Genomic DNA, 14985 nt, shown 5'->3' on the forward strand with positions numbered 1-14985 from the left:
AATGCTTTCATATCATCCTGTTCATAAGCAGTCTGTTTGTTAGCAACAGGGTTAGTCTTCAATGATAATACTTTTTTCGAGGAAAACATTCCATTGCCTTTTTATAATATAGAGCATTTTATTTATTTTAAAGATACAGAAAAGCCATGCAAATTTGAAAAAAGGAGTAGTTAATAAAGTACTATTATTGTTGTCTGCTCTTAACCAAAACTAAAACCCCTGCTTCATTAAAATTAGAACAAATTGGTGGAATATGAGTTAATATGCTAATACATTTATATTTTCCTCCTTTCATATGTTATGTGTTCATTAGTGACCATGCTATTCTTTAAACATAATGCCATTTTAAGGCCAAAGGGCATAGAATGAGCTCCTTTTTGTAGAAAAAACTCATTGAACTCATATACAGCCCAAACAGCTTTCAAATATCCTATTTCTTTCTATTACATATGCAAGAAAGTCATGCAACTTTGGGAAACATAAATAAATGAAGATTTCATTTTTTGGATGAATATTCTTACTTGGGAGATCAGATAATTAGAGTGTTGGACTTAATATGGATCTGTGAAGTTCTAAAGTCATCTAGAGCTGCACGGTTCTGGATAAAATGAGAATCATGATTTATTTTTTTATTTTTTTTGCTTAAAATAAAGATCACGATTTTCTCACAATTCTGTAGATGTAAAATAAAGGCTAATATGAGTAGGTTATTGTTATTGTTACGTCTGAAACATATGATTAAAAGAATAATAATATTAAGCCTATGTGTAGGTTGTATGTTGTGCTCAATTTTATACTTGAAATGATGGACTTGAATAGACTTTAAGTTTGTCCTGGTCGTTAATGCACAGGATATGAATACATCAGAATATAACTATTGATAACTCTGAAGTTGAATTAATATGTTTAACATTTGTCATTATCTGATTCCCTCTTGCATTATATTCAATATTATAATAGGCTGGAGTAGTTGTACTAAAAAAAAATATTTTCATGCACAACACTCTGTGTTGGCTATGAAGAAAGAAAAAAAACATATTAAATGCTTGTCGTAATCATAACTCTAAAAAGCGATATGACCATTTAAATGATCTGTGCGGTTTTGGTTTCACTTTCACTGCACAGTGCACTCATGTCATGGTTGCCGTCACTGAGAAACAAAACACACATGCAAATCATACTTCCCACTCGGCTCCCAAATGACATCTCGGTGCAACAAGCTGAATGTTATTTACAACTTTATTACCTGTTGTTCATAACCTATGCAGATTCTGTTCACAACAGTAGATATCATTCGCAACCGCGTGCACGTCCTCTCGGTAGTAAACAAACAGTGTGTCAGCTCACGTGTGATTTCATGATCGGGAATACATCATTACATGAATACAGAACCCATTTTTGGCTGAATCGTAGAAATGCTGGATTTAGATCATATAGAGTAGGGGTCACCAATCTCAGTCCTGGAGTGCCGGTGTCCCTGCAGTGTTTAGCTCCAACTTGCCTCAACACACCTGCCTGGGTGTTTTAAGTATAACTAGTAAGACCTTGATTAGTTTGTTCAGGGGTGTTTGATTAGGGTTGGAGCTAAAATCTGCAGTACACTGGCCCTCCAGGAACAAGTTTGGTGACCCCTGGTATAGAGGGTCGAATCGAGATTACAATCTTTTTTTGATTAATAGTGCAGCCCTAAACTCATCTATGCTCATTTGTAATGGAAGTTTTTCCTTTAAGCAAATGCTTTCCAATGGAAAGGAACTGGTTGGCATCGCTAAAGAGGGCAACAACTCAACTTTCTTGTTTCCCCAACTCTTGGCAATGTATTTGCATGGAGTAAATCCATTCTCCCTTTTGCCACTTTGCAAGCCTTTTCATTTCTGCCTTCAGGCCCAGCCTCCGTACCCGTGTTATTTGGATTTACTGACGAAGCACACAAGCCCTATCACAACAAACAAGAAGAGAATGGAGCCTGGTGCTTCTGCCACGGACAGATGTGCGATGTTTGGCACACAATGAGGGTTGGGGGATGGGACAAGAGGGAACGGGGGAGATGGGATAGTGGAAGCTTCTTGGACTGGACAGGATTGGCAGTGGTCTCTTTGAAAGGGATTTGCATGTTCAAAGTAACCACACAATCTAGTGGTGCTCAGTGAGAGGTGGCTTAAGAGCACTTCTGAGACTTCCTCAGCGGAATTTCAAATGAAGTTTCTGGAGTTACAGGAAGTTGAACTGAGTTTTTAGAAGTTTGGAAGTGGGGCAACAGTTTTAAATCTGTACTCTCTGAAGAATAGTTTCACATTAGTCTTCACAAATTACACTAATGTAAAAAGTCTGCACCTGTATAAATGTGACTGCAGTTGTTTAAATAAAAATAAAGAATGAGGTATCATTTCTAAACCAGGAGGGAACCAAAATAGCATGTTAAAGGGATAGTTCACCCAAAACTGAAAATTATGTGAAAATTAACACATCCTTCCCTGGTTCAAAAATTTATTTTTTTTCGGTTAAATACAAAAGAAGATATTTTGTAGAAAGCTGGTCACCGGTAACCATTGACTTCTATTGTATTTATTTTTCATACTATGGATGTCAATGGTTACCGGTTTTCAGCTGTCTTTAAAATATGTGGAACAAATGTGTTGAACAGAATAGAAAAACAAAGGTTTCAGGACACCTGATGATGACCAAACAGTAAGTTTGATTTTTTTTGAGTAAACTATACCTTTGTAGCTTAACATGGTGCCCTATGGAAAACATTTAGTTGATCTAAGATAGTTTGAGATATATTGGAAGCCAAAACTGTATAGGTTGGCAAATAACAGACTTAGTGAAGAAAAAAAAAGTCTGATAAAGCCACCTGATAAATGTCTACGGCATAAGCTATAACGATAAAGGATTTTAAATCTATATTAAATATATAATCTATAAGTATTTGGTATCCCCAGCAGACTATAATGTTCAGTTCATTATAAGTAAGATCTGCTGTTATATCATCTGCCACTTTACTGTTCAAAAAACACTGTATCCGGAATTTAACTGTTCATTAACAAAATATTAAAGTTTTTGACAACTGCAACAGCATTGTCATCTTCGTTCAAACTATAAAAATACACTTTTGTGAAAATGGTAACATCATGCATTACTTGTTCATATGTATATGTGAGTTTTTTGAACACCAAAATAACATTGGTCTACAGAGTTTCCTTACAAAGTGACACTGCAATACTGGTCTGACACATATAATGCAGCTTCATTAATTATTTTTGCGATGTAAACGGGGTCATTTTGAAAATTTTGTCATCTGTACGTTAAACCTTTCAAAAATGTGAAAGAAACATACACTCTAAAATGCTTCAGTCCAAATTTTTAGGCAAATATGGACTAACACAACTTTTAGGGTGAAAGATTATTGAAAATATGACCCATTTATTTAATTTTTCCATATTTTATCCAAATGTGAGTTGAAACAACTCGTGATATAGATGTGTTAATTTTTTTCTTTTTAAAATATTTCCAAAATGATGTTTAACAGAGCAAAGAAATTTTCACAGTATGTCTAATAATATTTTTTTCTTCTGGAAAAGTCTTATTTGTTTTATTTTAGCTAGGATAAAAGCAGTTTTTTTTCATTTTTTAATAACCATTTTAAGGTCAAAATTATTAGCCCCTTTAGGAAATTTTTTTTTACGATAATCTACACAGAACAAACCATTATTATACAATAACTTGCCTAATTACCCTATCCTGTCTAGTTAACCTAATAAACCTACTCTCTTCACTTTAAGCTGTATAGAAGTGTCTCGAAAAATATCTAGTCAAATATTATTTACTGTCATCATGGCAAAAATAAAATAAATCAGTCTATTAAAAAAGTTATTAATAGTTATTATAGAGTTATTAAAACTATTATGTTTAGAAATGTGTTGACATTTTTTTTCTCTCCGTTAAACAGAAATATGGGAAAAAATAAACAGGAAGGTTAATAATTCAGGGGGACTTCAACTGTATTTATTCATTAGCTGGATAAATCAGTCAGAAATAAATGTAAAACAATAATGTTAGTATGTGTCGCTGTCATTAACTGCAGTGTGGCCTTTCATATTTTCATGGAATCATTATTGTTCTAGTTTTTAGTATTTGTAATTATTGTACTTGGTGTGAACCGACCCGAGGAGAGGGGGATGCTCAGTATGAAAGGGAAGATGCGTAATCTACACTGTCTCACTGGGGATAGTGTATGCCATGCTGTCAACACTTAGTGGGCCTCCACACATGCTCACTTTCACCCATGATATTAGTTACAGCTGTAAATGCTGTCATAAACCTATAGAGAGTGGTGTGTCATTGTTAATGTTTCATGCAGACCTTCATTTTAATATTTTAATGTTTGGTAATAATGATGCAATAATAATGTAATGCTGTTCAAATTTTTACATTTGTAATTGTACAATTTTCAGGATGGATATAGTATATAAAGTCTATGATTTTGAAAATAAATGCTTGTACCTAAAAGAATAGTTCACATAAAAGTTATTGTTTACTCACCCCTTCACTTTTTACAAACCAGTTTGATTTTTTCTTCTGTTGAACACAAAATAAGATATTTTGAAGAATGTTGGAAACCAATGACTTTTTTTTTATTATGAAAGTTGTTGGTTAAAGTTTTGCAACATTCCTTAATTTATTTTATTTTATGTATTTTATGTTTAGCAAAAGAAACTCTGGTTTGGAACAAGTAAAGGGTGAGTAAATGATGACACAATTTTCAGTTTTTGGTTACCTATTTCTTCTTATTATTATTATTATTATTATTTCTTCTTATTATTATTATTTCTTATTTTTGTGTAATATATCAATAATTTGGCGCTACAGTCAGTTTGAAAAAATGTTGGAAATCGTTTTGATAATACTTTATAATACACTAAAAATAGAAAGTCTAGTAGGCTACAAGCATGTTGCATTAAGGGGTAAAGTATTCTGTGCAGTTAGCAATCTTCTCTTTTGTTCATTATCAGCAAATGATTGAAGTAGGTCATCTAGATATTCATCCAGAAATGTGCATGCTTGGTGTGCAATACAATGTAGAGCAGTGATGTTAAGATCAGCGTAATTGTATGTTTTTCTAAACATAGCCTAACTCTCATTAACTCACTGATGTTATTAAATTAGAATAGCAGGTTTAATCACTAAGGGTCTTCCAAGCTTCTAAACAGCTTAGGAGAATCAATCCCTGACTAGACCTGTTAAGAAATCCAGTAGGCCTTTCAATTGAGATGTTTAGTGTGAGGTGTAGACATGTGCTGATATTCAATTACACAAGATATCGTAATACTGAAGAAGCATGTGAGTGCTTCAAAATACTGTGGATAATTATTAAAATGTAAACTTTTAGAATGACTTAAGTATATTCAGATTGTTTTATTGACAGTAGTGTTTAGCATTACACAAAATACTTACAAATTTTATAGGCTATTGTTCTTATCATGAACAAATCTACAAGTTATTCTGTCCTACAACATACCTGAGATATTGATTGAAAATGTTTTGATTCTTATTCTGATTGTACACTCTCAGAAATAAAGGTATGCGAGCTGTCACTGGGGTGTTACCTTTTCAAAAGGTACAAATTTGAACATAAAAAGTCCATATTAATACCTCCTCAAGGTTACATAGTCCTTAAAAAGTACAAAAGTGTTCCTCTTAAAATTTGTAAGTACTAATATATACTTTTAAGGTACCAATATGGACCCTTTAAGTACAAATGTGCACCTTTTAAAAAGTGACAGCTCTAGTACTTTTATTTCTGAGAGTGTAGGTCCAATGTTCTTTAGTAATTTACAATGAGGCTAAACTGCAAATACTTGTAAAATAATAACAGTTTTATTCAATGAAGCCAGTAACCAACAAAGTTCAGTTGCATTTTTTAAAACTTAGCATTAACATAATCTCTGTAATAATAGATTTGTACACTCTTTTTGAGTTCAAACTTAAAAATGACACAGGAAAAATATTTTAGATATATTTGTCAAGATAAGTTCAGGTTTAGACAAAAAACAGTGCTAAAACAGTTAAGTGGTTATTGCACTTAAAATTATTAAATATAGAGACTACTTGTAAGGTATAAATAATAATTATTATTACCACTGACTTTATAATAATTTAACAATTTATCACCTTTGAAATTTACTCTGAACATTTTTTGCCATTATATCTGCTAAAGTAACTATTCATAGTTGCAGTTCATGTCAGTATTGCGATACTACTATATATTCTGACCAAAGTTTAAAAGATTAGGCTTTATAGCAACAATAATACTTTATACTGTTATTTCGAAAGTGAAGTTCATTAGCACCCATAATAACAATGTGTTTTTTGTATTAACAAAATATTAGCAGTTTTATTTTAACAGTCATTCATTCATTTAGAAGCTATAAACTTTCATTTCACTTTCACCTGTAGGCTTACTAAAACATAAAACATACATTTGTTTATTTAATGCACAATGAAGCCACTGGTTTGGAAACACGTGAATGTTCATTTTAGGGAGAACTATCCCTTTAAATTCCTGTCGTCGAATAACACTGCACAGAGAGCAACCTTGGCGCCAAGTGTGGAATCATGCAGTTGTCCAAATATTAACAAACACTCTACTCGGCCTTCTGTGATTGTATAAACGTCTTTGCCGTTTATCGAACAAAACATTTGCCTGTTACGTCACGACAACCGCGCGAAACGCGGAGGATAACGTGTGTATCTCGACCTCAGGAAGACGGACAGGTGACGTCATGTACATGAGGAATATTCAGCATCCCATAAGCAAAGACAAAGACTGTCTCAAAACCTAGTGAGCTGCCTACCTAGACAACAACAGGCAATTTACTTCATAAACCAGTATATTTGTGCAGGTTTCCTAGTATCAATATAACTTTAATCAAGAAGCTTTTAATAAGTTTGTTGTCTTTTATTTAAAGCCTACACCTACTGTAACTTAAAGGTTTAGCCTATGAGTGAAACAAACAAGGATAGCTGTCAAATAGAAGCTAAATAAACGTACAGTGAAATACATTTTACACGACAAACTCGTATTATCCTCGTTTGTGAATGCTCTATTAGATGAATAATCATTTCAGTTCATAGTCGCGTGAAGCATTTTTGGGCAGCATGCGCCTGTGATGTACAAAAATGCTGCCTAGGTAGGCAACACGCTAGGTTTTGAGACACCGCCAAAGACATGCACGTTCACCCGAGCGGTAATAATGTTGCATTCTCGTTTCCTTGTCCTTTCCCCTTTTTTCCAGATCAGATCTATTGATCCTCTTCCTATTATGGCTTGTTCCCTTGGGACAATTGTTATTACCAGTAGCTGATATCCTGCTTTTCTTTGAATCCGTTGCGTCAAACGCCGTTTAAGCTTGACCAAAACAAGCATCACATTAATAATCGGCTGTAATAATAGTTTATTCTCTTACCTTTCTTTCATATGCAGCTCACACGACCATTAATCCATTATATAGTGCTATCTCTGCCTGGCTCGATCGCGTTTCCCACAACGTTGCAGGACGCATGAGGGAAAATAAATAAATATAGCAGTACCAGTAGCAGCAGCAGCCCTGCCCGTTATTTCCTTGCAGAGGTGATGATAATTTGATATGTCGATGTTGCCATAGAGATGTATACCTTTCTCGGTAGCGAAAGCCGGGAAATATCACTTTATATGTGTATGGAAGGGAATGTTAAACAAGTGAATTAATGCCCTAGCCTAAAATAACAGCCCGTTCATTCTGTTTCTCCACACAAAGCTTGCCTCCCACTCGCTGTCTCTTTCTCTCTCACATGCACACGCACACAAAACAGACCAATCCCATTTAAAGAGATAGCAGCAGAAAAATATCAATAATGCATCGCTTTGGGCTGGTGAGCATTGAATGTTTTGTTAGCGTTGGTTGTAACTCTTCCGTAAGAGAAAGACGAAGGTAATGTTTTGTTATGTAACCCCATGTTGACATGCCTTTTGAAGATGCAGATGCATAATATATTACACAATAATTCAAAATGTTATTAATCTTCAAATGGCAGGTATTTCTAGCTCTCAAAATTGTATTGCCTGAGCAGCGTTCCATGTGTTGAATTATCTTCCATACATGCATAAATGCACATTTTACTCTCAAATTAAGATTAATGCTGTAAAATGTTTTGTATAAATTGCTTGGCTTCACATGGAGTGCATTTACTGGGTGTTTTTAACTGTGTGTTACTTTTTTCTAAGTTAATTTTATATATCAGCAGTGTTCAGTTTTGTAACATTTTGTTTATCAGTATTGAGTTCCCGAATAATGCATTGAAATCGTTTGTAATTGCTCATGTTAGTGCATAAAGGTGTGGTCACTTTTAGATTCTATCCCAAAAAGCTCAGTTTCATGTTGTTTAGTGATGCATATAATGAAGTGTATTATTTGCAATACAGTTTGCACATAGTCAGTTTCAAACCAGTTATGTCAAATATCAAATATTGATATAATGCAAAGTATTGCCATGGCTAACTTGAATAGACAAATAATAATAGTTGAGTGGAAGTTGCTGAAGATTTGGTAAATGTGGCCACACTTTAGCTAACACTATTTTAATGTATAAAGGGATGGTCAAGCCAAACATTTTAAAACGCTTTTTATTTGCTCACCCATAAGTGGTTCCAAACCTTTATGAGTTTTTTTTTTATATGTGCTAAATGCAAAATAGGATATTTTAAAGAAAGCTGAAAACCTGTAACCGTTGACATCCATTGTAGGAAAAAGCAAATAAAGAATTTAGATGTAAACATCTCTAAATTTCATTTGAATTTTTCTTCTAAAATGAGCATTTTTTTCTCAGCCTCCTGTGTGTAGGTTCAGTAATTTCACTTTTACAGCACAGGATATGTGCATGGTCTTTAAAGTGAAATTACTCAACATAAACACAGGAGGCTGAGAAAAATGTTTCATTTTCTATAGAAATTTTAGATGGCACTTAGAGGTTTTTGCATCTGAACTCTTCAAACACTTTACTATGGAAGTCAGTGGCTACAGATCTCCAGCTTTCTTCAAAATATCTTTCTTTGTGTTCAGTAGAAGAATGAAACTCAAATGAGTTTGGAACAAATAAAGTGAGTAAATTATGACAGAATTTAAATGTTTAGGTTACCTATAATGATATTTCAGATTTAAAAATGTCAAAAAGACAGACGTTTGTATTGTAAATCCCATACACTCCTAGTTATGCTTTGCGCTCATCTGATGTTAGTCTTTTAACTGCTCGGTCAACACGCTTAAAAACTATGAGTGACCGGGCATTCTCTACACTGGCTCCTAAATTTTCGACCTCTTTATTCTCTGATATTCGAAATGCAGAATCCCTGAGTATTTTAAAATCATTTCTTAAAGCGTATTTTTTGGGGTAACGTTTTGATTAGATTTTTTTCAATTTATTTAATTTTTAGATATTTTACTATTATTCAAATTTTATGTGTTTTTAATTATTTTTCATTAATTTGTTAATATTTTTTTTCTTTGCATTCATCCTTGTAAATATTTACTTCTGCACTCTATATGTTTGTAAAGTGCCTTGAGATGCTACTTTTAGAGGTTTATTAATAAAGTTTAATATTATTATTATTATTATTAATCATTCATTCATTCGTTCATTTTGTTTTCTGCTTAGTCCCTTTATTAATTAGGGGTCACCACAGCAGGATGAACCCTCAGTTTATCCAGCATATGTTATATGCAGTGGATGCCCTTCCAGCCCAACACTCGGAAACACCCATACACTCTTGCATTCACACTCATACAGTATGGCCAATTTAGCTGATTCAGTTTATCCATAGCGCATGTGTTTGGACTGTGGGGGAAACCGGAGCAAACGGAAAAAACACACATGAACATGGGGAGAACATGCAAACTCCACACAGAACTGCCAACTGACCCAGATGGGCCTAGAAACAGCAACCTTCTTGCTGTGAGGTGATCGTGCTACCCACTGTGTCACCATGACGCCCATTATTATTATTATTATTATTATTATTAATAATTCTTATTGCCTACTTGAACAAGAGTAAAAAAATTTGGGAAGGAAAACATTATCTTACTAGCCATATTCGGTAGGAATTTGTAATTTGTAGATTCTGTCAAATTACATGCTTATCTTATTAATATATTTATATATAACCCATAACCAAAACTGAGTGATTACTCAGTATTATCCTCAAACCTACCCTGAACATAACCTTAACCCATGTAGTAATCTTGTATAATCCAGCATTTTCTTTGGTAAGTACACAATAAGTACACACACTGTAAAATGAAGTGCATCCATATATTTTATTTTTTCCAGAAAGGTAAATTACTCATTCTTAAATAACTGTTTAATGGCAACCTGTGGTGTTTGTTGTCTATGTTGTTGGTTTGAATATTAGCATTGCTATAATGGCCTAAACATCCAAATCACAGAAGTGCTGATTTAGTACAATAAGTAAAAAAAACTTGTTTTATCAATTGAAAAAAAAAAAAACCATGGTCATTTCTTGGAATGGCATTATTTGCTTTTGTCATTAACTTATTAACAGATTAAAAAAAAACATGTGATTAAGTTACTAATCTACAATTTTTGGGGCATTTAAGCTCACCGTAGTGTGCACTAGCAGATTGTTTGACTCATGCACACTCTGATCAGTCATTTCAGCTTTGCCCGGAGGCATAGGATGTATCCGACGCCCATTTTAGCTGCCATTACATAACATCTTCATACTGGCATCAGTGCTTATAGCCAAGAAGTCTGCATCTCCTGCTGCAGTTGTTTGGACAACATTTACGCCCAGTACCCAAACTGGAGCTTCTCACAGACAAGGCACAGACTTTCCGCTTTTCACCATCAGCGGGTCTGTCAAATGGCTGCCGGTGAGTTGCGGCTGTGAGCTGAAGAATTCTTCGGCGCTACCTTTACTCGTTATGCATGCTGAGCGCATCCCGTGTCAGCCTCCACACGGAGTCAGAGAGCTAGAGAGCTATCTATTTATAGCCCGCTCACTTGCTCCCACCCACTCCCAGCCTCCCTCATTGGACGGAGCCTGCACAACAAACCAAGAAATCCTATATGCCTATTAGGATCCTACTCAGTCCTTGGGCATAAATAATGGAGGGATTTTGGTTGTGGGGAGAAGAAGTGCACCTTCTTAATAATGCATGAGCGTATGGGGCAACTGTGCCTCATTCTTCCCATGGATGAAGCTGGGGTGGATGAGCATGTGACCGTATTGTGTTCAATCATCTATTTGGGGTGTAGGGTCTCACTGGCCATCTGGCATACTGAAATTGTGTCTTTAGGGGTCGCCCCGGGGATTTGCTTAGCTCGTTTAAATTGAGAAGGAATGAGTGCTGTCCTAAATTTAGTGTTTTTCGTAGCCTTGGTTGGATGTTTTTTTTTTTTTTTGAATGGAAGGGCCCCTCTCGGCCTCTTCGTGGCTGGCACCAATCTCATCAGTCATGACTTCATGCCATACAAAGGATTCCCACACAATCAGGCCCCGTCCTAGCAGACTCGGCTCTCCATTGGTTTGCGTGTCTGTGTACTTTCACTGCAGGTCTAGGGAATCTCATAAAGACAAGCTTACTCTGGATTATTGTACAAAGCAGCTCAGAGAGAGAGACGGTTATGGTTTATGGTATGTCAATAAAAAGGAGTTATGCGAGAGAGCAGGTTATAACTGCCAAAACCTGATGTTTTCCACGTTTTGCTCCCCCTTACTCACGATTTCTCTTAAACTAACATTTGCAGGTTTGTTTAGAAAATTCTGTAATAATAGGGTTCAGGGTTTCTAAAGGAAACTGTAGGACACAAGCATTTTCAAAGAAACAAAGTGCATTATGTACAAAATGAAACTTTTGTGCAAATATAATTCTGCAACACTGACAAATGACAACAAAAGCCAGCGAAACTGAACTGAACTGAAAGTAAAAACCAATATGAAGAAGGCATGGAAGCTGCGGTATATATATTTATGTAGAAACTGTACAAAACGCTCTGTGTCAGCCTTTTTAAGTTAATAAATTTGCATTTTTGGAGCCTTGGTGTTGCCGCCTTTGATTTACATATATATTTATGTAGAAAATAATAATTTTTGTAATATTTTATTCCTTTAATTCTTTTTCATTTGTAAAGATATTTGCATGTTGCTGTACATCCTGTGTGTATTAAGCATTATGTATGCATTTAAGGTGCACAACTAAAGCGCTCTGCGCTGGACTTTAGACCTGCATTCAGCTGGTCAATTGCGCAGTCTATTTAAGTTCTTCAAAATAGCAACACGTCACCAAAGCACCTTAACACACCTCCATTTTAGACCGGCATACCTATGAGTCCACAAAGCAGTGCAAATGGATTTGCTATTTAAACGTGTTGCAAAACAGGAAATGGGTTGCGTTGGTCTGCAACACATCGCGCAAATAATTAATTTATTTCAAGGCTGCTTAAATACAACAATAAATATTGCTATAATAATTACATAAAATGAACATCTGCACTGGGCAAAATATCTAGCACCCCCTTGTATGCTTGATTCGAACAAGAAAAAATATTCATCCTAAAACATTAAATAAATGTTATAGAAAGCCAAAATGTAAAACATCCACATATTAGAACACTAATCTATATTTTGTTTTAACTGAATTAATAAGCAGACTCATTGTATTTTTTGAAAAATAATGCTTTAGTTAAAGATCTGCCAAATAAAACCTTATAATTCCAAACAGAAAATGACTTTTTAGAATTAGAAGCTTCTTCCTGCATTTGTCCTGTTTTTTTTTTTTTTTTTACCCCAATTTGCAAATTTAAGAGAGTTTTAATGTGATGAGTATATTTATTGTCTCTGTCATGCTAATGTATGAAAGAGAACTGTTACACTCATATTGTTTGCTATATGTAATGCAAAAACCTTAAAGAACAATATCTCAATATCATTTAGAATGCAGACAGAACCTTATAATTCCAAAGTGACGAATTTCTAAATATTGAATTTTTATTGCGTTGAATTATTACATTTTTTTAAATTTAGCATTGTTATTTTATTTAAATATAAGATGGAATCATTTAAAATGTGTTTTACATACTCTCGGCAGTGGCTAAGTGGTTTCCTAAGAAGTTTATAGACATGTCTGCTAGTAAAATGTGCAGAGACCTTTACGAAAATGTACAGTAAACGCCGATTTTTTAAATTTTATTTTTTCACAATGCAAATCATATTCTTACCCTCATGAAAGAAACCCATTCTTTCAGTCCTCCTAGTTCTTCCCACAAATTTGATTAAATGCCACCACAAAAACAATGCAAAGTATGTGGCTGTTTGTTTGTACCACCCTTTATTTTAGAGCAAATCAAATTGTTGTAGTGTGGTGGCAAATGACAGCTGGATCATGTATAATTATGCAAAAAAAAAAACAAAGAGTGCAGAGTTTAAGAGACACCTGGCAAAGCTTCACTCATTTGGACAGTCAAATCAATCCACCAACGATAAACTGTGGTCAGGAGGGCTGAGAGAGTAAACTTGAGAGCGAGTTTGACAATCCGCATGTGATAAACTTACTGTACAAACATCCACAGGATATTTGAACCATATGAAAATGATTGCAACCGTTTCCGTAAAGTCATTTTTATGAGTCAGGACAAAGGCAGTGTAATCCAAAGGGACTCCATGCCCTGGAACATTAAATCCAATATCACATTCACTGGAATACCAATCACAAAACAGAGTTCCTATAGCGAATGAACAAAACAGCTGCATAGTTTGCTTGATCCATTGAGGGATTGAAAAGCTATCCATTAAAATGATGCTGAGTGGGGGTTTTTAAACTAATGTCTTTAAAAGGTGTATTTTAGAAAGATATTAATAAACATATACACTCACTGGCCAATTTATTAAGTACTTTATCTACAGTAGTAGTGATTGAAGCCTTCAGAACTGTGTGTGGCACTGACTCAACAAGGTGCTTTAAAGCCTTTTGTTTTAGGTGTTGGTATCAATATGTTAGTCTTAAGGTAATCTGTTATCTAGTGTGCCACAAAACAATAATGAGATTTGCATTTAGAAGATATAAACCAATCCAAATCTTTAGGTTTGTCACTTCTGGCAAAACAAATTAACGATTTATTTGATGTCACCTCATACTTCTGTTTCTCATCAAATAATTTCACAATCAAAGCTCACAAATGTTTGATATGCTTCACCCCCTTAAAGGTGGTATTGCTGATGCTGAAATTGGTCATTTATTTACAAATCAAATTTATTCACATGTCAAAAAAAATACTACAAGAAAATAATAATCAATAGCCAAACTATTTTGATCTTAACTCCTCATTAGTTGTTCTGAAACTCTACGACAAGACCTGAAGGAAAATATGTTGCACACATGAATATATTACTAGGGAACTTTAGGAGATTCCAAATTAAATCTGTTTTAATTTTCTATACCAACATGAGAGCATCACACAATTCTGCAGATTTATGGGCAGCTGATCTTCCATTTCAGCACATCCTAAATGTGCTCTAAAATGTGCCCTGGGTTTAGTATATTACCATGTTGAAGAAATCAGCTTGAGGAGATTTGAGTTCTGTGACATGGCACATCACAAATCCACCATGATATGGTACACTGTGGTCAGCAATTGTCAGCAACAATTCTCTGTTAGGTATTTAAATGACGCTCAATTGGTATAGGGAGCCTAGTGTGCAAAGAAATTTTCCACCAGAAGCCTGAACCATTAATATAAAATGGAATGGATCAAAACTTTCATGTTTATTATGACACATTTGCACCTTACTCTCCAACTGTCACAGCAGAAGTGAAAATTGTTAGACTAGCTTTTGTCCAGTTTTTTGTTCTTAAATGACATCTCTGCTGCTCATCTGCTTCAAAGTTCAGCATTTCACATGCTCAGAGGTGCTCTTCTGCAGTATTCTACTGA

General features: G+C 34.6%; 1 protein-coding gene and 1 long non-coding RNA gene across 3 annotated transcripts in view; one reads left to right on the plus strand and one right to left on the minus strand.

Annotated features, from left to right (window-relative positions):
- fbxl16 (F-box and leucine-rich repeat protein 16) overlaps positions 1-7782 on the minus strand; it is a 30865-nt gene extending 23083 nt beyond the window's left edge. The window contains exon 1 of the mRNA NM_001201336.1: positions 7467-7782. Within this exon, the coding sequence (NP_001188265.1) occupies positions 7467-7477 (11 nt within the window). The 5' untranslated portion in view covers positions 7478-7782. The remainder of the gene's footprint in view (positions 1-7466) is intronic.
- Positions 1-14985, plus strand: part of si:dkey-20j1.2 — an 82829-nt gene that overhangs the window by 7539 nt on the left and 60305 nt on the right. The gene's annotated exons all lie outside the window — the stretch shown is intronic.

This window comes from Danio rerio, chromosome 3 (assembly GCF_049306965.1).
Source record: "Danio rerio strain Tuebingen ecotype United States chromosome 3, GRCz12tu, whole genome shotgun sequence".
NCBI classification, from domain to species: domain Eukaryota; kingdom Metazoa; phylum Chordata; class Actinopteri; order Cypriniformes; family Danionidae; genus Danio; species Danio rerio.